Source organism: Cryptomeria japonica, chromosome 3, assembly GCF_030272615.1.
Source record: "Cryptomeria japonica chromosome 3, Sugi_1.0, whole genome shotgun sequence".
NCBI lineage: Eukaryota > Viridiplantae > Streptophyta > Pinopsida > Cupressales > Cupressaceae > Cryptomeria > Cryptomeria japonica.
In genome coordinates, this window is record NC_081407.1 from 425576542 (window position 1) to 425598210 (window position 21669).

A 21669-nucleotide genomic window follows, 5' to 3' on the forward strand; every position below is an offset into this window, starting at 1 on the left:
CAAAAGGCTGGCATAGGAGGAGGTATTATAAAAGAAAGGATATCCAACACCGTTTAGGGAAGGTTGCAATTCCCAACTATGATGAGACAGGTAGTACATCAGCAAGGTCGTGGATACAAAATTAGATACATACTTCTCCTTGAACCCAATGTTCAAAGAAGAAGCTATAAATTTGCTACCTTGCACTTGGAGGGGATAGCCCACAAATGGTGATACCATGGCATGATAACTCAAGGGCATGATTCTATAACCATTATGGTGGACTTCAGCTGAAGGTTGATTGAAAGATTTGATAGGAAGGGCCCAAAAATTCACTTCAGGGATTTAGCACAACTAAAACAAGAAGGTAAAGTGAAGGACTTTGTAGCAAAATTTCAAAGGTTTGCAAGTATTGGTTCCAGATGTAACAGAAAGAAGACTCATTCTCCTATTTGTTGAAGGCTTAGTTGAACCTCTCAAGGGTTTAGTAAGGGCATTCAACCCAAATACCCTACAAGACACCATTACAAGAGCCCTTAATTTGGAGGCGTCAATGACTAGGAACAACTATACCTCTAAGGGAAAGCATAGTCAAGAAGACACTAGTACCAAGCACAAGAAGATATCACAAGAGGAGTCCAAAGTCCCATCCAAGCCAAGTAAGGAAAATGATAAGAAGCTGGATTTTGAAAGCAAGAATGAGCTGCATAGGAAGAAGTTGTGATTCACTTGTAAGGAGCCATGGGTTCCCGGTCATAGATGTCGTGGGAAAGGTCAATTGCATTATATTGAAGTTACATCCAATGTTGATGAAACTATTGATGATACTTCATAAAGTGTCAAGAGCAAGATACTATAGCCTTAGCACATGGTGCCACAGCTCTACTTCCATGTACTCCCAAATATCAGCCATTTAGAGTAAGAGTCATTAATGGACACCAAGTGACATGTTTGGTGGATAGTGGTGCAACATAATTTCGTGAGTGATAGCTTGGTGCTAAGAGGAGGATCGCCATTAGAGGATTTTTTAGGATTTCGTGTCATGATGGCTAATGGATTTAGGAGGAGATGCAACAAGGTACCACAATGAGCATTGAGTTTAATAACTATACAATCACCGATGATTTCTACATGATTGAGATTGTTGATTCTGATATCATATTAGGAATTCAATGGTTGCATTCTCTTGGACGATACATTCAAGATTTCTAGCAAATGGAGTTGGAGTTCATGGAGGATGGGAAGAAGATAATAATCAAGGCTTTGGGGGATGAAGTACCAATTGCAGCAGCAAGAATGATGAAAACAATGAGCAATCATGATGTGATGGAATGGGCAACCTCACCAGTTGATCTTCCAAGGGGTGAATATGATATTGATGCAAGTGATTTTTCAAGTATGACATTTCATGATGAGTTTCCTATCTCTTATGCATCTATGGTGGGCAGTTTGGAGTATGTAGAATGGATGAGTATACAAACACTCATGAGCATGCAGAAAGATTTTAATCAAATTTCAGTCTACAGCATGAGTATGGAGTGGTGGAATTATGATAAGAGACGATCATTTTTTTTCCATTACGAGTCATGATAATTCCAACATTTGGGAACCATTAATCAGCATAATGGTGGGAATACTTCAGCATAATAGAGATGCAGGTTTCAATAATACTAATTGCATCCGAATGGAGAAGCAGAGTCATATAGTGTTCTTCATATGACTGGTTTGGGTTCTTGGTGGTGTAGCAGAGAATTGCTTGAGGGAAAACAATGATTGGGCCGAGAGGACTGTAATGTCCCCAAACTTTTATAAAGTGGCTTAATTAAATTAATTGTTAAGTTGTCCCAAATTTAGTTTTATTTCTTAGGGATGACTTTAATTAATTAATTTAATAATAAAATAAAGTGAAAATAATAAATAAATCACTTTATTAAATAAAGTTCTCCAGTCAGCCTAATCTTCTAGATGTTTCCTAAAGGTCTTTATAAGGAGGTTCTAGGGTTGTAGCAAACCATAAGAGCTATTCCAAGATCAATATTTTGATAGAGAAGATGAAGGCATGTTGGGTGGCATTTGGGTGCAGCATAGTTATGGATGGGTGGACAGACATTAGCCATCGTCCACTCATCAACATCATGGTCACATGTGCAAAGGGCCCATACTTAGAGCAGTTGATTGTACAGGGCATCGCAAAGATGCTGATTTTCAGTTTCAGGTCCTTAGGGAGGCTATTGAGGAGGTTGGGCCACAAAATGTGGTCCAAGTAGTGACAGATGCAACCCATGTGTGTAGAGCAGTAGGGAAACTCATTGAGCATTGAGGCAACCTATAGACATATTTGGTGGACCCCATGTGTGCATGCAATGAACAATGCACTCAAGGACATGGGGAAGATTGACTAGATTAGAGGAGTGGTCAGCTATGCGAGAGATGTGCGGATGCTTATCTGCAACCACCACACTTCACATGCACTTTTCAGAACCTTCGCAAAGGAGGAGTTCTTGAAACCAGTTGAGACCAGATATGCATCCTATTTCATTCTCTTGGAGAGAATGATTGAGTTGCAAGAGGCATTGCAACTCATGGTTATCACTAATGAGTGGAATAGGTGGGCTGAGGCCAAGACAGAGCATTGGAGAAGGGTGAAGGAGACAGTGAAGAGTGATGTGTTTTGGACTGATGCAAAATGCATTGTCTCCATCATTTCTCCAGTATTCTAAGTCATCAGATATGGGGATGGGGATGCACCTAACCTTGGAGAGGTGTATGAGTGCATCAACTCTATGCTTGACTAGATGAGGGTTGTTGTGCGAGTGAAGGACCCCTCTCTAGCATTCTACAATGAGCACATCGTAGTACAAGGCTAGACCGGGTAGAGTGACACCGATTCAGGATGATGAGGTGACGGCAGGTTTCTTTAGGCGCATAGAGAAGATGTATGATTCTAGAGATACTGGCATAATTCTCACTGAGGGGGGAAGATTTGCCACTCTTAGAGGCTATTCAGATGCGGCAAAGATGGATATAGAAACTATGGCACAGGAGGACCCACTTTTGTGGTGGAATTGTCATGGTCTGAAATCTTTGACCACCACTCTAGCTATCCATCTGCTATCCCAGGTTTCCAGTTCTTCAACTGCTAAGAGGAACTGGTCTACATATAGCTTCATCCACTCTCTGAAGAGGAACAGACTTAACTCTAAGAGAGCAAAGAAGCTTGTGGTTGTACACAATGCTTTGCGTCTCATGGACCGCAAGACACTTGTGTACAAGGAGAGTCCAACAGCACGATGGGATGTAGAGCCAGAGGAACCAACACAGATTGATGAGGATGATCCTACCACTTCAAATGCAAGGCTAGTTGGCATGAGCTTGAGGGATCTTGACCTTGTGGAGTCCAGCAATTCTAGTGATGAGGAGTTTGCAGACGATTAGAGGCCTCCCTTCACTACATTTTGAGTTTTGACATTTTGTCTTTTGTAATGCTATTGCTATTAGTATCTGTATTTGCTACTCATTGTAATGATGAATCATGTAATCATCTTTATAGACTTTGTGATATCTCATATGACATCAGAAATTCATATTTTTGATAGAATAGAAATCTCCAATTTGATAGTTTCATTTGTCAAATTTTATTTAGCAATTAGCATTCAAGAAATCTTTGTATTTAGATTTAGTATTTAAAATTTTGCTATGTTATAATTTTACTAATTTCCTATAGTTTCATTTGAAATGTAATTCTTATACTGTTATACTGTTATACATCTTTTCAAAACTAGTTTTTCAAGTACTATAAGTATATGTATCAAAGAAACGGGACTCAGACTCGGCGCGGACTCGACAAGGGTGACTCGACTCGGGACTTAGGACTCGGATCAGCCAGTACTCGACAAAGTGAAAAACCCAAGAAATTTAGCGATTTTTAAGGATTTAAAACTTTTTTCATGCACCCTTTATTAATCAAACCTTAAATACACAATAACATCATCAAATAGAAGTTAATTTGATCACATACACAAGTGTCAAGTATACATCGATCACATTATGATTAGTATAAACGCAAATTGTAGCTGAAGGAAACAGCAACCAATAACCATAGATATATAAATAGTGTCAAATGTAAAAATATTACAAAACTCATGGAATATGAAATCCATGACATCAAAATTCAAATGTTCCAGTTCCACACATATATCAAAAGTAAAACAACTACAAGTCTATGGCTCAGAGGAGCCTGGGTCCTTCCTATGAAGGCATCTAACCCTAAGGTAGGTCCTGGATGTGTCAACAACAATACTCTTTGCCCATGACTCCATTCTACCCTCACCAACATCAGTTGTGTCTGGCTCTCCTCGCGCTCTAACCTCCTCCTCTACCATGGCTACAACCTCAGCCTCTCTATCTACCTAGTCAATCCAATCTAAGTCCTCATCACCAAAGATAGGATTTGTAGCCTCACTGATCCACTCAGATTCTAGATCAACCTCCTCTAGCGTGATCGGGGTGTTGTCATGGTCCATAACCTGTTTGTGTCTAAGACGGAGGTTGTAATGAACAAAGACTAGATCATTCAACCTCTCCATAGACAATCTATTGCACCTCTTGGAGTGTATGTGCTCAAACATACTCCAATTGTGCTCACAACCGGAAGCACTGCATGGCTGGCCCAAAATACGAATGGCTACCTATTGAAGATTTGGTGTTTTAGGACCAAACATCTGCCACCACCTATCTGAGATGAGAAAAAGGAAAAAATAATCAGCCTTATTTAATAATTAATAACAAATTGAATAACATATAATTAAAATTATGCTCTTAATTTCTTAAAATATACATTTTACCTGGCTACATTTTTGTCTGATTTTCTTTGCAAAGCTGACAAGAGAAGACCTCCCCTTCCGCATCAGAAAAAGCCTCTAGCTCTTGAACTATACTACTGCTATGACCAGGCGACATTCGCTCTATCACTGAGTAGAGCCCACTAAGAACCTCCTTATCCGCCTTGAAATCAGGGCAGAAATGGAATGCCGGATTGAGGTAATAAGCAGTTGCATGAAGGGGCCTATGAAGCTGGGTTTGCCATCTCCTATCAATGATATCCCAAATGGGACAATACTTACTCTCATCCCCTTCATAGGCAGATCTGATGCCCTCCTTGGCCCTATCGATGCCCTCGTATATGTAGCCCATTGCGGGCTTCTCCCCGTCAGCAACACGTAGGAGAACTACCAAGGGCTCAATGAACTGCAAATATTGTGAAACAATATGTAATATCAGTTAATGTAAGTGTGAAATTGTGAATGAAAATAAGCAAATAAAAGAAAAATACAAATAAAAATAAAAAAGTTAAAACGTAAAACATAAGGTAGAAATTAGAATGCTTAAAAATTTTACCTTCACAATCTCAGCACAAGGGGTCCAAAAGCCTGACTCATCAAAAATGTAATTTGCGACATCAACTCCTGTAGCACTCGTAGCATAGGATGAGGAAGTCCACTCCTCACCAACAAACATACGTCTCAAAGATACCTTATTTAGAATCAAGGATTGCAGTGTGATGAAGTTAGTGGCAAATCTAGTGATTCCAGGACGAGCCAACTCCTTCTGCCCCGTGTATTGCCTCATTAAGTTAAGGACCCATGCATATTGTATACATATTTGCAAATATTTTTTGCCTTCTCTACACATGTCTTGATCCATGCAATCTTACCAATGTCCTCCAACATGAGGTCAATGCAATGGGCGGCACATGGAGACCGAAATATAGATGGGTGCCTCTCCATCAAAAGTTTACCTACAGCAACATAATTTGCTGCATTATCGGTCACCACTTCTACTACATTCTCCTCACCCACTTCATATATGACCTCCTCTATAACCTCACATAGGTAAGTGGCATTTTTAGAATGTGCGGAAGCATCAATGGACTTCAAGAACATGGTGCCACCTGAAATTTGAAAACAAAGCAAAAACAGTGATCAATGATTATTCAATAAATCTCAACTCAAAAATAAAATACGAATCATTAAAGAAAATTCAAGGTATTCAATCACCTGTAGAAGAAACAAGAAAATTTAGGAGCGTCCAATTTCTCCTATCAGTCCAACCATCGATCATGATGGTGCAACCTTTCTTCTTCCATATCTCTCGCTGATCCTCTAATGTGGCTTTTACATCAGCCACCGATTCTATCAAAATTGGGCCACTTAACTCGGAATCAGAAGGGGCTTTGAAACCCGACCCACAAATAGCGATGGCATCAACCATGCTCTGCCAAGAAGGAGACCTATCACAAGTAAATTAAATAAGATAAGTACAAAATTATAAATATTAGACAAAACAAACTAAAAATATTAATAACTTAAAAACTTAAAACAATCAAATAAAAACTAAAAGGAATTACCTGGCTGCGAAGAATGGAATATTGCAATAAAACCAAAATCTTCCAATTGCACCTTTAGCCTTATTGTGTACCTCTTTGTTCCAAGCCGTTCTCTCAAGTGAAGGTTGGGCACCAGAAGTAATGCGTGGCTCAAAATATGAATCCATCCTAGATTTACGAACTCTAGGACCAATGATTGGAGTTGCACTGGTACTCCCACTAGCACTAGCACTACCGGCAACAGAAGCACTAGCACTCCCACTAGGACAATATGGAGGCATGAAAGAGGCCTCTCCAACACAACCAATGCTAGTCTGAGCCAACTCCTCCCTTTGCCTATTCTTTATTTCTTTTTGAGTCTCAAATGTGTCTAATAGCACTTGGCACTCACGAATAGCCTCAGGAAGTGCTAGTGTGCAAGGCTCTGCATCATGGCCACGTATGCCGGCAAGGTGGTATTTCAATCTATTTATGCCTCCATGAAAGATTGTTTTGCAAAATTTACATTTTGCCTCTCCTCTTTTTTGCCTGGGAAAAGGTTCTGTATATTTCCAAGCTGGATCTTTTCTACCCGGGATTGCTCTACAAGGAGGACTAGAACTAGACATTGTTTTCAAAAGTTGAAGGTTGCTGGAATAAGACACAATTACAAAAATAATGAATATTTGTCCATTGTTAAATTATAAATTAATACAAAAAAAAATATAATAGCAATGTTTTGATTTTGATACAAAAATCAATGTAATAGAATTTGTATTCATTTTTTTCAAAGAAATAAGCAAACCTACCATGTAGATTGTTTTTTTCATTTCAAAACATAAAGAAATCAGCAAACCTTACAATGTACATTTTTAAACGAAAAAAAATGTACATTGTAGGGTTTGCTGATTTCTTTAAGTTTTGAGAAAACAAAAAACAATCTACATGGTAGGGTTTGCTGATTTATTTGAAAGAAATGAATACATATTACAAATGTTTAAAAAAAAATGTAAATTTTGCTTATAAAACCACAAAAAAAAAATCTTACCTCTTATAAGAAGGTTGAAATGAAATGCAACCTCTTTCCAATCCTCTCTAACAAGCTTTTGATGTACCAAATGCAAGTATTACACTACCCCAATGTGATTTGTTGAAGAAATTCTACTCCTCCTCCTTGTTGGTTGCCCTACTATGCTCTCTTCTTTTTCCTCACAACTCACTCTTCTCCTATTTTTTCAATAGAATGAAATGAGATGCCTTTTACAACTTAGAATAAAATATAAATGAAAAAAAAACAAGTAAAACCATTGTTTAACATGTTTTAATTTTGCTTTTTCGGTAGTTTACATCGGCCGAGTCCTGGCATCGGGACTTGCCGGGTCCAAGCCGAATCACCGAGTCACGTGACTCGCCATGACTCGGCCAAAACTCGCCGAGTCCAAGTCCAAGCCACCCAGGACTCGCTGAGGGTGACTCAGCCCGTGACTCGCCGAGTTTTGGCGAGTCACAGAACTCTGCATTATGTATAACTATATCAGCACCGCCACCCCCCCCTCCCCCTCGCCCTGCCGCCGTCCCCTCGCTATCCACAAACTTAGGCCCTTTGTCCCCCCGTCCCCAAAACCCGTCCTCGCATCCCCCCGTCCTCAACGCCTGTGGAACACTGCTTAACACATTCTTGGAATTTATTATAGTTATTAGAGTCATACCTGCACTCACGAGAGCTGACAAACTAGGCGCTAAGCATACTCTCACCTATAAGTAATCTTCTAGAATGGACGCAATAGATGATGTTAGCACATCCAAGCGCTAAATATTAATATCGATTGTATTTGCTGCATTTCATGCATGTACATGGCTAGTGTTGTAATAGGGAATATTTCAGATTGATTGTTTAGAAAAAGACTTGTTTAATCAGCTACAAGTTATATCTCTGGTATCAAACCAGTCTTGTTTAGGAAGATCCGAATTTTATCTTAAATCTAGAGTGCTGCTTATTTGTACTCCTCTCCATTTTATACGCTGGAATGTCAATGTTATATTTACTACTGAATGCATTAAACTTTGCAAATCTGAGACATAATTGACCAATTATTTTGAAACTCTGCAACATCTAGTATTATTGGTGAAAAGTGTGAAATTTGAGAAAGATATTGTGAGGATCTTTACAATGATACACTTTGCCTTGGCCATTTGTAATGTCCCCTTTTTGGGGGGTTCTCTTGTAGTGCAGTTGGTGCTGCCTTTTAGGGTTTGTGTCAACTAGTTCAAAGGAGTATTTCAATGTCGCTAGTAATCTTAGAGGATTTATTGGAGTTGTCTGACACTCTTTGAAGAGATTTCGAACAATTTCTCCATACTATTTATAGTAAGTATCAATCTGGTCACCGTTTGGGTCAATTAGTAGAGTTACTATATTTGGATAGCTGATGATTTCTAAAATTGATGATATTATAGCGACATCAAGTGTTTTGAGATATTATTTTAAATAACGTTAAAATACTAAATTTAATATTTTACTAACGTTACTTAATTTAATAAAGTTTCTCTCTGAGAAAACCCTGTGTGGTTTTGGAGATTTGGACTTGGTCCATCTCAACCTTCCTAAGGATGAAATCCCTCTTGAAGAAGACTAGCTATGGTAGTGAAAGATCTACTTTGGCTGGCATTGTTGGAGATATCGATCAAGTATTTCACAATGCATATATTCAATATTTATTTGTATGGTTTCCTTTCAATGACAAGATTGCAAGAGAGTTTGATTAAAGTGTAATGTCCGCACTTTGAAATATAATTTAATAATAAAGTTTAAAATACAAAATAATAAAAATAAAAGTTAAATTAAAATATAAAGGAATATAATTAAATATTAAAATTTGATTAAAGTTAATGAATGGTCAAAAGGCATGAAATGATAAATTGTGACTCTCCCAAATATGAGGTATAAAAGGGAGAAGAGAACTCATTTGAAGGAGGGATAATTTGGGAATCGGAAGTGCAGATCTGATTGTGAAAGGTTGTGTTTCTTTCAAAGGCAGAAATAATGAAGAGTTACACTCTTTCAAAGGGTGTTGATGGTGAAAGGGTGTCGCCAAAGAGCATACATGATGAAGAGTTGTGACCTCTCCCTCACATTGAGAGATATAAGGAAAGGAATCAAATCATCATCACCATTGATCAGATCAGATCAGAACTGTTATTAAGTTACAGGCAGTAACATCTTTGTTCTTGGTGGTATGCACGCGGATGTGCTTAATATGTATGCTTAATATAGGAAGCTTGATAACGTTCTTATGCAGAATTTAGTAGTAATATTAATGTACACTGCAATATGTATGACAGTCATACTTAATTTCATATATATTTATAATACATGAGAAGTTAGTATACTCATATCCCAATTTCTTAATCATTTCTATTGTACCCCGCACCCCACCCCCCCATAAGGAGAGGCGTGGTGTTGTTAGGGAAAGGCGGAGTAAATGCATCCCAAATTAGGTGAGCCCCAAGGGTGGTCTGGACAGTTGTTCCTGAAACCTAGGCTCAATTACGGAGGTGGTGTCATCGTGCCCTAGACAAGGAAATCCCCATCCAGGGTTGAAGATTAGAAAGGAAGTACGAATTGGAGTTTGAATATAGCCACTATCAATTGTACTATGAATGAATATGGTTATCTAGTTTAATAAATTAATTTAAGGCATGATAATACTAAGTAATGGGTGTTGATTATTGGGAAATTGGCAGCCTCCGTGGACATTGAGCAAGTTGTAGAGGGACGTCATAGTGATTTGATATCAGTATTGAAGCGTTTATGAGCATCTTTGTGTTGTGTGATTTAAGACATTTTAGCAAAACTTTGCTTGGCATGTGATTCAGGGAACACATATGAGGTAGAGTTGTCAAAGGGAATTAATATTTCCCAGATTGGTGACGAAGGTGATGGTCGATTTGAGGAAAGAAAGGTTTCCAATGGGAACATACAATAAACTGAAGATGAAAAACTTCGGTCCCTGCAAGATTTTAAAGAAGCATGATTCAAGGAACACATGAGGTAGAGTTGCCGGAAGGAATTAATATTTCCCCTCCCCTGTAGTACAAGGCTAAGGCAAATTAGAAAAGGAGGTATAAGGAGTTCCAAATTGGTGATGAGGTGATGGTCCATTTGAGGAAAGAAAGGTTTCCAGTGGAAACATACAATAAGTTGAAGATGAAGAAGTTCGGTCCCTGCAAGATTTTAAAGAAGCATGATTCAGGGAATGCATATGAGGTAGAGTTGTTGGAGGGAATTAATATTTCCCCTGTGTTCAACATTGCAGACTTAACACAATATCATGAAGGTGGTACAAAGGAGGAGCCAGCAATAGAACCGTACAAAATCCCTGCACCTACTTCACAAAAGGAGATTGAAACAATCCTGGATAGCCATGTGGGAAAGAGCACTAGAAACAGGCATTATGAGGAATATCTGGTAAAATGGAAGGGAAGACCTGTGGAAGATTCATCATGGTTGTCCAAGGCAGAGGTTGACCGTTTGGGTTTTCCTCAACCAGCTGCAATGTGACGAGGTCACCTCTCAAACTGCCTCGGGTGTCTGATGCGGGAGCATCCGGTGGTGTAAGGGCAATCCTGCATCACCCAAAAAAATATTTCTTTTTTGTTAGTTGTCTTTAATGTTTTTGCATTTCTGGATACCCATTTGAGCGAAGAAGAGATCCCAACTTCCCGAATTGTTCTACTGCTTTTTCTAGCTGACTTGCTATTTTTAGAAAGTTTTATTTTGAAGGCAGATGGAGCCCAAAATTTATGGGAAGCTTTGGAATGGAAAAATAAGCACATTGGCGAAAGAATCAGATTAAAATCAATAACGGTTTGAGAGTTATTCAAGTTTCAGTTTCCAGAAAATCTGATAAAAATTCTTCCGAATTAGATGTGAGGCACTAAATAGCCTCAAACGGCCCCAAAAATAGTGGAAATCAGCAAAGTGAATTATGAGCATATTCTTCACTCAGAGATTTCCGATGGTTCAAACAGTCAAACAGCACATCAATCCAATTCCCGAGTCAGAAGTTATGGTTGCCGAAAGTTGGACAATTTTTCCAAAAGTTTCCAATTTTCAAATTTGGCTCAATTTCGAAATTCAAATTGTATGTTTTGGTGCTAGACCGCCAAATTTTAATTTTTAAGTTGTAATTTTGGCTCCGAATCAAGTGAAGGCTATTTAGGACTCATTGAAGGAAACTGGCAGGTTAGTTTTTGAGGTTGGAATATTGGATTGTAAGAAAGGGGTTTTCCAAAAAATTCTCTAAGTTGTAATGTGTTGCAGGTTGTGAGGATTTATTACTCTTGTTTGTAATTGCATGTAATGAGAATATATTTTAGTCAATAATAAATAGATCTTTTGTGTCTTTATTGTTCTGTTTTTTTGTGTCTCGAGTTCTGCCCTCATCAAGTGGTATCAAAGCAGGTTGTTCCTAAGCGTGTGGACTAATTGCCGATCGTGAGGCAGTTCGCACCAAGACTTGTGGTTGTGGGCTCGAAGTCAAGATGCCTCCAATAGTGATGCGTGGTGGTAGAAATGCCTGTGGCAAAAATGCTGGTGGAAGAAACACTTTGGCAAACGAGGGTTTTAGAGCCCTCCAGAGACAAATTGATGCATAGCAAGAGGAGCTGAGAAGAGGGTTTAATCCAAGAAGGGGAGAAAGTGAAGATGAAGAAGAGGTCGAAGATACATTCGAAGAGGAAGAAGAAGCAGTAGATCAAAATCAAGCTCGACTGTTGAGGGCCTTTTCCCAGATCGGAAAGAGACCTAGAATTGAAGTTTGCAATTATTTCGGAAATCTAAACCCAGAAGAGTTGATCGACTGGATAAATGAGATGGAGGAATATTTAGAGTATGAGGAGATAGAGGACCCAGAACAGGTCAAGTTTGCAAAAATGAAGTTGAAGGGTCATGCAAAAATTTGGTGGAAAGAGGTCCAGCTTGAAAGAAACAGGAGAGGAAAGGGAAAGATCACCAGATGGGATTGGATGGTTGAGAAGCTGAAGAAACAATTCATTCCAATGGACTATGAGTTGGATCTATTGAAGAAGTTGCAAGGACTGAAGCAAGGTGACAAATCTGTCAAGGAGTATACAGAAGAATTTTACAAAATGATTATCAAAGCAGGCCATGCAGAGGCCAACAAGGAGAAAGTCGCTCGTTACCTTAATGGGTTGAGGCCAAGTATTCAAGAGGAGTTGAGTCTAGTCAGAATGACCAACATTGAAGAAGCATATCAATTTGCTTTGAAGGTGGAAGAGAAGCTGAATAAGAGATTTGAAGGCAAGCAAAAAGGGAAAGCCCAAGGCGGAAGGGGTAGTGGAAGATCCTTTGAGAGTCGAAATGAGGATCAAAAGAAAAATGAAGATGTGGGTATTAGCCGAAATCAGAATGGTGATAATTTCTATCGCCCTCATGATCAGAACAATGGTGAACACCGAGGAAGAGGAAGAGGAAGACCTGGACAAGGATCCGGGAGAGGTGGTTTCAGAGGAACCTGTTTCCAGTGTGGTGAAGAAGGGCATAGAGCCTATGAATGTCCACAACACCAAGGAAGGACAGACAAAAGAAATGAAGGCCATGCACGAGTTGCACGTGCAGATGAAGAAGCCCAATTTGACCATTCTGATGATGCTGAAAGGGGAGAAGCCCTAGTGGTGAGGAGAACCCTAATAAATGAGGAGAAAGAACCAAATCAGAGGAAGAGTCTATTTCGCACCAGATGCAAATGCGAAGATAAGTGTTGTGATGTGATTATTGACAACAAAAGCACTGATAATCTGGTGTCTGAAGAGATGGTCACAAAGTTGAGGCTGAAAAGGGAAAGACATCCAAATCCATATCGGATTGCCTAGTTGCAAAAGGACCACAAATTTTTGGTCAATGAGCAGTGCCTGGTGAAATTCAAGATTGGCAGTTACCTTGACGAGGTACTCTATGTCATCATACCCATGGATGCATGTCATATGTTGTTGGGGATGCCATGGCAGTTTGATAGGCGTGTTTTGCATGATGGTTGTGCAAATACCTACACCGTAACAAATGATGGAGTTCGCCATAAGTTGAAGCCCCTGAAGGAGGTGGAAGAAAAGGTATGTAGCAGCATTAGAATATGTTTTGTTGATGGAAGAAAATTTTTGGAGGACATGAAACACGAACCTGTGTGTTTTGCTTTAATTCCTAGAGTGGATAAAGAAGATAGTAAAGAGGTGCCTGTAGAAGTTTTTGGTTTGTTGAATGAGTTTCAGGACATTGTGTCTCATAATGTGCCTGAGGGTTTACCACTAGTTAGAAAGATCAGTCATAAATTGACTTGATCCTTGGAGCCGGTTTGCCAAATAAGGCAACCGATAGAATGACTCTAGCAGAGAATGAAGAGTTGAATAGACAAGTTCAAGAACTATTGAGGAAAGGATTGATCCGAGAGAGCCTGAGTTCGTGTGCGGTACCTACAGTACTAGCACCAAATAAGGATGGGGAGTGGAGGATGTGTACGGACTCCAAGGCCATAAACAAGATCACAATGAAGTACCGATTTCCCATGCCGATGATGGATGACCTTATGGACTGTTTGAGTGGAGCTCAGTACTTCACAAAGATCGATCTGAAGAGTGGATATCACCAAATCCGGATTAGAGAAGGGGATGAATGGAAGACCACCTTCAAAACCAAAGAAGGCTTGTACAAGTGGTTAGTCATGCCTTTTGGGCTAACCAATGCACCGAGCACATTCATGCGGCTCATGAACGAGGTATTGAAAGAATTTTTGGGCAAGTTTGTCATTGTTTATTTAGATGATATTTTGATTTTCAGTAAGACATTGGAGGAGCATATAATGCATATTCGTAGTCTTTGAGAAGCTGAGGGAGGAGAAATTGTTGATTCATTTGAAGCATAGTTTTGTGAAGGAGTTAGTGTACTTGGGGTTTGTTGTCTCAGCAAAAGGTCTCAAAATGGACCCAAAGAAGGTGAAGGCTATTCTAGAATGGCCTACCCCGAGGACTGCTACTGAGGTGAGATCTTTTCATGGTTTGGCTAGCTTTTACAGAAACTTAGAAACTTCAGTAGTATTTGTGCACCCTTGACTAAAACAATGAGAGGGGATAGAAAAGAGTTCAAGTGGAGCAGCAAAAAGTTTTGATATGTTGAAGAAGAAGGTGACAGAGCAACCTATTTTAGCCCTTCCAGATTTCAATAAGGTGTTTCAGGTAGATTGTGATGCTAGTGGGAATGCCATTGGAGCTGTTTTGAGCCAGGAAGGTAGACCCATTGCATATTTTAGTGAAAAGTTAAATGACGCAAAGAAAAAGTATTCTGTTTATGATCAGGAATTTTATGCAATAGTTCAAACATTGAAGAAATGGAGACATTATCTATTGCCAAAAGAGTTTGTTTTGTACACTGATCATCAAGCATTAAAGTACTTGAATAGTGTTGGTTGAAAATTTTGTACACTTGGGGAAATATACAAAATTGTGGTTTCAACCACAATGTGTGAGTATGATACTCTCCTAATTAAGGGAAGGCTCCCCCTATCTATCTAATACTAAAACTAAAATAGGATAGAACAACAGTCTTTCTTCTTTTTTCAAGAAAGCCAATATCCTCCTCTCTCCACAGAAAAGTGATAGCAATTTAACATAAAACAGCGGTAACAACTTTTGAAATGAAATGAGAGAAAGGAAATGAAGTTTCCTGAAAGCTCAAAGAAATCCGTCACTTTCTTCGGGACGAGACAGCAATATCAAGCTCAAAGTCTTGAATGTGTGAAGTCCTATCTACCATTTTCTATGCTAATAATACCAAGAACAAATTATAGCAGCACAAAGTCTGAAATATCTTATTCTCTTTTACACAAAATAGTAAGAACTAGTATAAGCTCAAAGACTCACAACTATTTCTTATCACAAAATTTATTTCTAATTTCTTTCAAGAACAAGTGTAAGAACAAAGTCTTACAACTCTTCCTAAAAGAATGTTTACTCTAATTGATATTAACCTCCAATACTTGCAGCACAAAGACAGCAAATCAAATTCAATTAAGCTCTCTATGAAATACTTGCAAGAAAGATAATATGGAACACAAACTCAAGAATGTAGCACAAAGACTCAATACTTGAGCAATCTTCTTATATTCCTTTCAATTCTTCAATTTACACATAAAAGCTCAAAGACTTCTTTGCTGCAAATTTGGCAAAGTTTTTGCTTGCTTTCTAAAAGATAAAAATTACAATAGACTCTCTCAAGTATTTATAGGAGAGGAGTTTTGAGAAAAAGGTGGGAGGATCCTAACTAACTTGAGAAATTTTTTCAACCACCAAGACTTATTCAATAACTAACTATGACTTATTCAAAGTCACAAGTCCTATTCTAAATTGACTTGTAACTCGTCTACTTGTAATTACAAAAGTGCAAGTAATGACTTAACTTGCAATTTACAAAATGTTTTTACAAGTAAACATGTCAAAAGAGAAACTACAACTAAGAGATTACAATTCTGAAAAATGCAACTAAGTGTTGAAAAACACTTAGGTTGCAGCATGTAAAGACATGAATCCTTTGAACTTTTGGATGATTATTTGCAGCTCATCGGGATTTGGTTCATGGGCATTCTTTGCCACAATCATGGTTTCAAAAAAACATCGTTGCAACAAAGGATTGTGGCATTATTCTTCTCAAAGGAAGACTGAATTTCTTGCAAGAAGACTTGATAGGAAACCAAGGCTTGAATAGCTGTAACTGAAAATGGTTTACTCTTCCACTCATGATGAATCTTCAACTGTAGATCTCAGAGAACCCTTTCTTTTGATAATAACTCCCCATTATGATCCACAATATTACAAGAAGCTTTCTCACAACGAGAAACAATATCCTGAAATACTTCCAATCGTAGTCTCATGGCATCATCAATGTCTTCAACAAGTGACTTGAGAACAAGGGCTTTGTTCTCCAAGAGCTCTTGGTATTCTAGATATACAACCTTCGAAGGAATAACCTGATGTTCTAGAAGAACACTCAACTTTTATTGAGGAATCTTGAGCCATGTTGTCAAGCTATCTTCCACCTTTTCCAAGTTCTGTTTGAAAGCATCAAAAACCTGGTCCAATTGTTCCTTAATGGTCTTCAATTTGAGCATCATTTGAAAAACCTCCTTCAAGACCTGTGCACATAAATCATGAAGTTGATCCACCCAAGATTCCAATGCTTGTACCTTTTGAGCAGCTCTCTCAACTCCTTGAATTGATTCTTGTGGACTAGAAGAACTCGAAGGATTGCTCCCTTCACTGGCGGATTTAGTGATCCTTTGAACAGCTGTAACAAGTTGCCTATTCTCCTCTTCTAGCTTGTCTTTCTTTGCTAGAAGCTCGTCATATCGCTGTACTAATGAAGCTACGGATTGTTGGGCATCATGCTTGACCACTTCATGCATTTGCTTACCCAATTCTACCCTTGTGACCCTATAATCAGCAACTTGCATTTCCTCATGTGGCTTGTCTACAAGAGGCTCGACAATTTCAGCCACCTTCATCTTGTTACTGTCAATTGTTACCCTTGAGATCGTCTTGGCTCTTTTAGCAGCCTTGGGTCTTGATTGCCTTAGCTGCTGATAATCAAAGATATTGGGAGAAATTTCCTTCTTTTTTCTCTTGGGAGTGAAAGAACTAAGCCATGGAGGTAAAGCCATTAGTTCTCCTTCAGTAACAGCTGAAAGTAGAGGAGAAGCAGTTTCTGTTTGAACAATCGTGGTCATCCTAGGGGAAGTATCTGTCTGGATGGCAACCATGGCTTGCTCGGTAACCAAAGGACATGAGGATTGTCTCATAAACTCCTCAAAGCTGGAAGTAGAGGTATCAATCTCTGTCAAATGAATACATGCAGGAGTATCCTCGAAGATTTACAACAAACTCTCTTGTTGATAATCAAGAGGTGGTTCAACTACTGAAATGGGAATGGCATGCTAAGGAGACTCATCCACTATTGTAGGAACATCATGAATAATGGAGGAAGCATCTACATCTGTGTCAGGAGGAGATAAAGATAGCTCCATGGGGATTGAGGAAGGAACCTCATGAGGTGACTCCGAAATTAGTGACTTAGGAGCATCATCTGAATGTTGTTCTTCTTCTGGATCTTTAGGATCAATCACATGAATGTGAAGCTAGGATTTCTCATTCCCACGAACTGTCGCCTTTTCAGGAGGAAGTACCATCGCTCGACTAACTCGCAACTTGATTCTTGTGCCCGAAGATGATGCACCTTCCTTGTTATCTATCTGGATTTCAGATTTGCGTCCGAGGGGTCCTGTAGAATCATCTTCTTTTCCAACCTTGATCTTGATGAGTCTAACACCATTACCTTTGAGCCAAGTGTTGGTGTTAGCTAGGATAGGCTGAAATCTCTCAAGAATGGAAGTGCATTCTTTATGTGACCACTAAATTAAAGGAAGTGGCTGGATCAAGCACATTCCCATCATCAATCATTCCTTGCGGAATGTCCATCAGGTTCAGATCAATAATCTACTCAAGGGTGAGCCTGCGAAAATCCATCTTATGAACCTCCTTTTCTGTATGAAGATCCACCCATATATCCTCTATGTGATGCACATGTATGAAGGACTTTTTAATTCTCTCGTTCATACCTCGGTAGTCAAAATCAGCTCTTGACTTAAAACCTTTTGAGTTTCATCTCCTGCATTTCGGTCTCCATAACTTTGGCTTTGGTGGATGTAACAAGGGAATACCAGCCAATCTTCAATGGGTTAGTTGTAGAAATCCCCATCCCAACCTTATGCTTGACAGATTGATGTGCATGAACTGCCATGATCTGTCTTCCCAACTCCATAAGAATAATTTTATCAGTTGAGTATCTAGGGAGCATGTATGGCTGCCCGCTGTAACATCCAACTCTCGTGTAAGTGAAAGTCAGGAATTGAAGGAACAAGCAACCATATTCATTCACTCTTTCCCACGCTTCATCTGATACTCTTCTATTCTTTAGAGTCTTGTCAAACTGACACATGAAATAACCAAAGAATGCATCTTGAACCCTTCTGAAATGTAATTTGTTGGGTCTCAAAGGCAGCTGATCATAGTACTCCCACACAGGTATAAGTGAGCAATCACCCTTGGTAGAAAGACCAGGGAAATGTCTAAGTGATGCTGCTAAATACACTAAGTATGAGTTCATATAGAATGTCATGGTAGTAGGGACTGCTGCAAGTTGTTCACACAAGGCGTCACTGATAATTTCTCCCCATGAGATGTGATGGGACTGCCTTATAAACATGATAAACTGATACATCCAGGGCTTAAAAACATTAGAATGCTCTAGACCCAACATCCTGTTGAGAAGAGTAATGATGTCTCCAATTTCCCACTTGAAGTCACAACGGTACAACTTAGCCCACCTTGTGAAAGCGGCACGTGGCTCATGGATCCACCTGTTAATGTGACGTTTGCAATCTTTTTCCCTCTTGACATAATAATCAGTTGCACTATCTTTTGGAAATCTCCATATACACAGGTGCTGATGGTATTCTGAAAACTTTGTCAACAGTATCCACATCAAGATGGATTATTGTCTCCCCATCACCATTTCTGATAGTTCTTGTCTCTTTATCAAAATGGTGAGCACAAGCAAGAACAAACCCAAGTTCTGGGGCAGCGACCGGAAAGAAGAAGCATGGTGAATGTGGCTGTCCAACAATCGCTGCATATTACTATCTTGCGGATCCTCCACCTTTTTGATGAAATCTAACATGTCAACATGCCCTATTTCCGTATCCTTGATATGATCTATAGGAGAGGAAACTTGTGAAGGAGAAACCTCATTTGGGTACTTATCAAATTTATATTTCATCTTCTTTGGAACTGAAGATGATGGTAAATCTGACATTGAAGAACAACCTGGTATGCTACGATGAAGACTTAAAAGTGTCAAAGCAACATCAAGATCAGTTGCAACTATCATCTTCTCTTCTTCAAATGGGAAAAATTCTATCCCTTACACTTCACAACTTTGTGAGAGGAAGATGAAAAATAAATAAGGATGCTTGAAAATTGGCTTTTGACCAATTTCGGAGCTTGGAAAATGTTTTACAAGTATACAAGTGGGGAAGAACAAATGTGCAATCGAACTTTTAAAACCTGAATGCAAGTGTACTTGTAAAAAGGAAAATGAAGAAGTGGGTGAAAAATGAGATTTTGACATGTGGGAAATGGTGGGAATGGTAGGTACGGATGATGGTAATGAGTATGGATGAAAATGAAAAGATTTTGGGAAGATCATCTTTATGAAAATGGGAAGAACTTTCAACTTGTAATCAGATTTTAAAAACCCAATTTTGAAAGGATAAGTATTTTCCAACTTAGAAACTTGGAATTTCACCAAAAAATGGTTAAGGTTTTTCAACCAAAAGGGAAGATCAATTATTTTAATCTTACCTGCAATCAAGGTTCAAAATCCCGAATGCAAGCCAAAAGGGAAAATGGGGAAAGACAATGCAATTTCACAAATTGCTTTGCAAACTTGGAACAAAGGGGAAAATCTCTCACAAAACCAATTTTAGGCAAGAACTAACAAAACTAACATATACAAATTGACTTAGGAAATCAAAACAAACCAAAAACAACAAATGAAAACAAAGAAGAAAGGAAAATGACATACCTTGATCAATCAAAACATCCTCCAAGAAGCAATCCTTGAAAGAGAAGATTGAAACTCTTAAATAGACATCAAACCACACTTCAAACCCTAGCCACATTTTTAGAAAAATTGCCATATGGATCAAAACGCTATTCAAAAGCATGAAGAATTGGTCAAGAAAGACATCCAACCTCCATGCCTAGGCAAGACAAGCAAAAACGATTTGGAAGAAAGAAGATTTGTGGCATTTGCATGAAGAAAATCGTGGCATTCTACAAACACGTGTTTGTTGTTTGAAGGCCACAAAACCAGCTATAATGTCTTCCAAATGGCATGAAAAGAGTTCCAAGATGCATGAAAATAGGAAGGAATCCAAAACGCCTTCTTCCTCCTTAAATTTCTCCACAAAAATCGGTGGAAATCTTCAACAAAATCCTCCAATATTGTTGATCAGGTTCTTGAGGAGGAATGACAAGTTTAAAATGCATGAAACCAAGGAAATTGGGTTTCTTTAACCTATTTGCAAGTTAAAAATGTTCACTTTTTCATGCACAAAGCAAAATCAGGCTTGTGAGAGCAAACAAGTTTAAAATGCATGTAGAAGGGAAATAAAACTCCCTTTACAAGTTTTAAACAAAAGACTAGTAAAGGGAAAATAAAATTCCTTTTACAAGTCACAAAAATAACTTAAAAATAAAACTTGTAATAGGGAAATAAATACCCTATTACAACTTAAAGTGACTTTATAAAACTTGTAATGGAGGAGAAAAACCCCTACCATAACTTAAAATCACTTAAGTGGAACTTTTTAAAGGAATTACAAATTTTATTTAAACTTTATAATTTAAAGTTCACTCGTAAAATGTCCAAAAAGTTCGTACAATGACTAAAAAGCCAAAACACAACAAAGGGGAAATAGAAAGTAAGTTACAAGTTCTATTTTTCATAAAGTGCAATTGTAATTAACTTAAAATTTCCCTACAACACTAAAACAAAGGAAAACATAAAACCTGCAACTTAAGGAAAATTTTCCACCTGCATTAAGAGAGAAAAAACCCGAAATTGAAGGAAAAACATAGCAAACGAACTCAAAATGCGATAAAATTTGAAAAGTGGCTTGATGATGGACTGGGGATTAGTCCAGTCCAAGGGTAAGGCTAAATTATGCCACACAAGAAGCGTGCCATAGAGTAAAAATTTTATTTTTTGACAAATTTTTTATGTAATGGTCCATTTTTTAAAACAAAAATGAGGACAACAAATAGCCAAGGAAAATTGAACCAAAGACATTTGAAATGGGTGGAGTTTTTGCAAAGTTACACTTTTGTCTTGAAGCACAGGAGTGGGAGGTCTAACAGAGTTGTAGATGGCTTAGGCAAGAGGTAGATTTTGTTGATAGAGATGCAGTTTGAGGTGGTTGGGTTCAATGAACTCAAGACATTGTATCCTGAGGATCCTAATTTTGTAGAAGCTTGGAAAGCTTGCAAGGAGCCTATTGCTTTGGTTAGGACAAGATGGTTGGCTTTCATAATCCAAGATGACATGTTGTTTAAGGGAAGCCAGTTGTGTATTCCTACGAGTTCCATGAGGGAGAACTTGATAAAGGAGAAGCACAGTGGAGGAATGGCAGGACATTTTGGTC

At 38.6% G+C, this 21669-nt stretch overlaps 2 protein-coding genes across 2 annotated transcripts in view; both read right to left on the bottom strand.

The window, feature by feature from the left end:
• The window catches only part of LOC131070429 (metal transporter Nramp3), a 124365-nt gene that overhangs the window by 79288 nt on the left and 23408 nt on the right, over positions 1-21669 (bottom strand). The window lies entirely within an intron of this gene.
• On the bottom strand, positions 4141-7024 carry LOC131070430 (uncharacterized). Its single transcript, XM_058005952.2, has 5 exons — positions 6386-7024; positions 6036-6268; positions 5377-5929; positions 4824-5226; positions 4141-4714 (listed from the first exon to the last, which is right to left on the bottom strand). Exons 1-3 carry the CDS (start codon positions 6970-6972, stop codon positions 5607-5609), a joined length of 1143 nt encoding a protein of 380 aa, XP_057861935.1. The 5' UTR covers positions 6973-7024; the 3' UTR covers positions 4141-4714; positions 4824-5226; positions 5377-5606.

Bases quoted from the DNA above. Each gene is read 5' to 3' on its own strand.
- LOC131070430 (XM_058005952.2), bottom strand. From the start codon at position 6,972: ATGTCTAGTTCTAGTCCTCCTTGTAGAGCAATCCCGGGTAGAAAAGAT. The intron at 6,269-6,385 runs GTAATTCCTTTT...TACTTGTGATAG, and splicing joins ATTCCATTCTTCGCAGCCAG to GTCTCCTTCTTGGCAGAGCA. The intron at 5,930-6,035 runs GTGATTGAATAC...TTCAAATTTCAG, and splicing joins TTTTCTTGTTTCTTCTACAG to GTGGCACCATGTTCTTGAAG.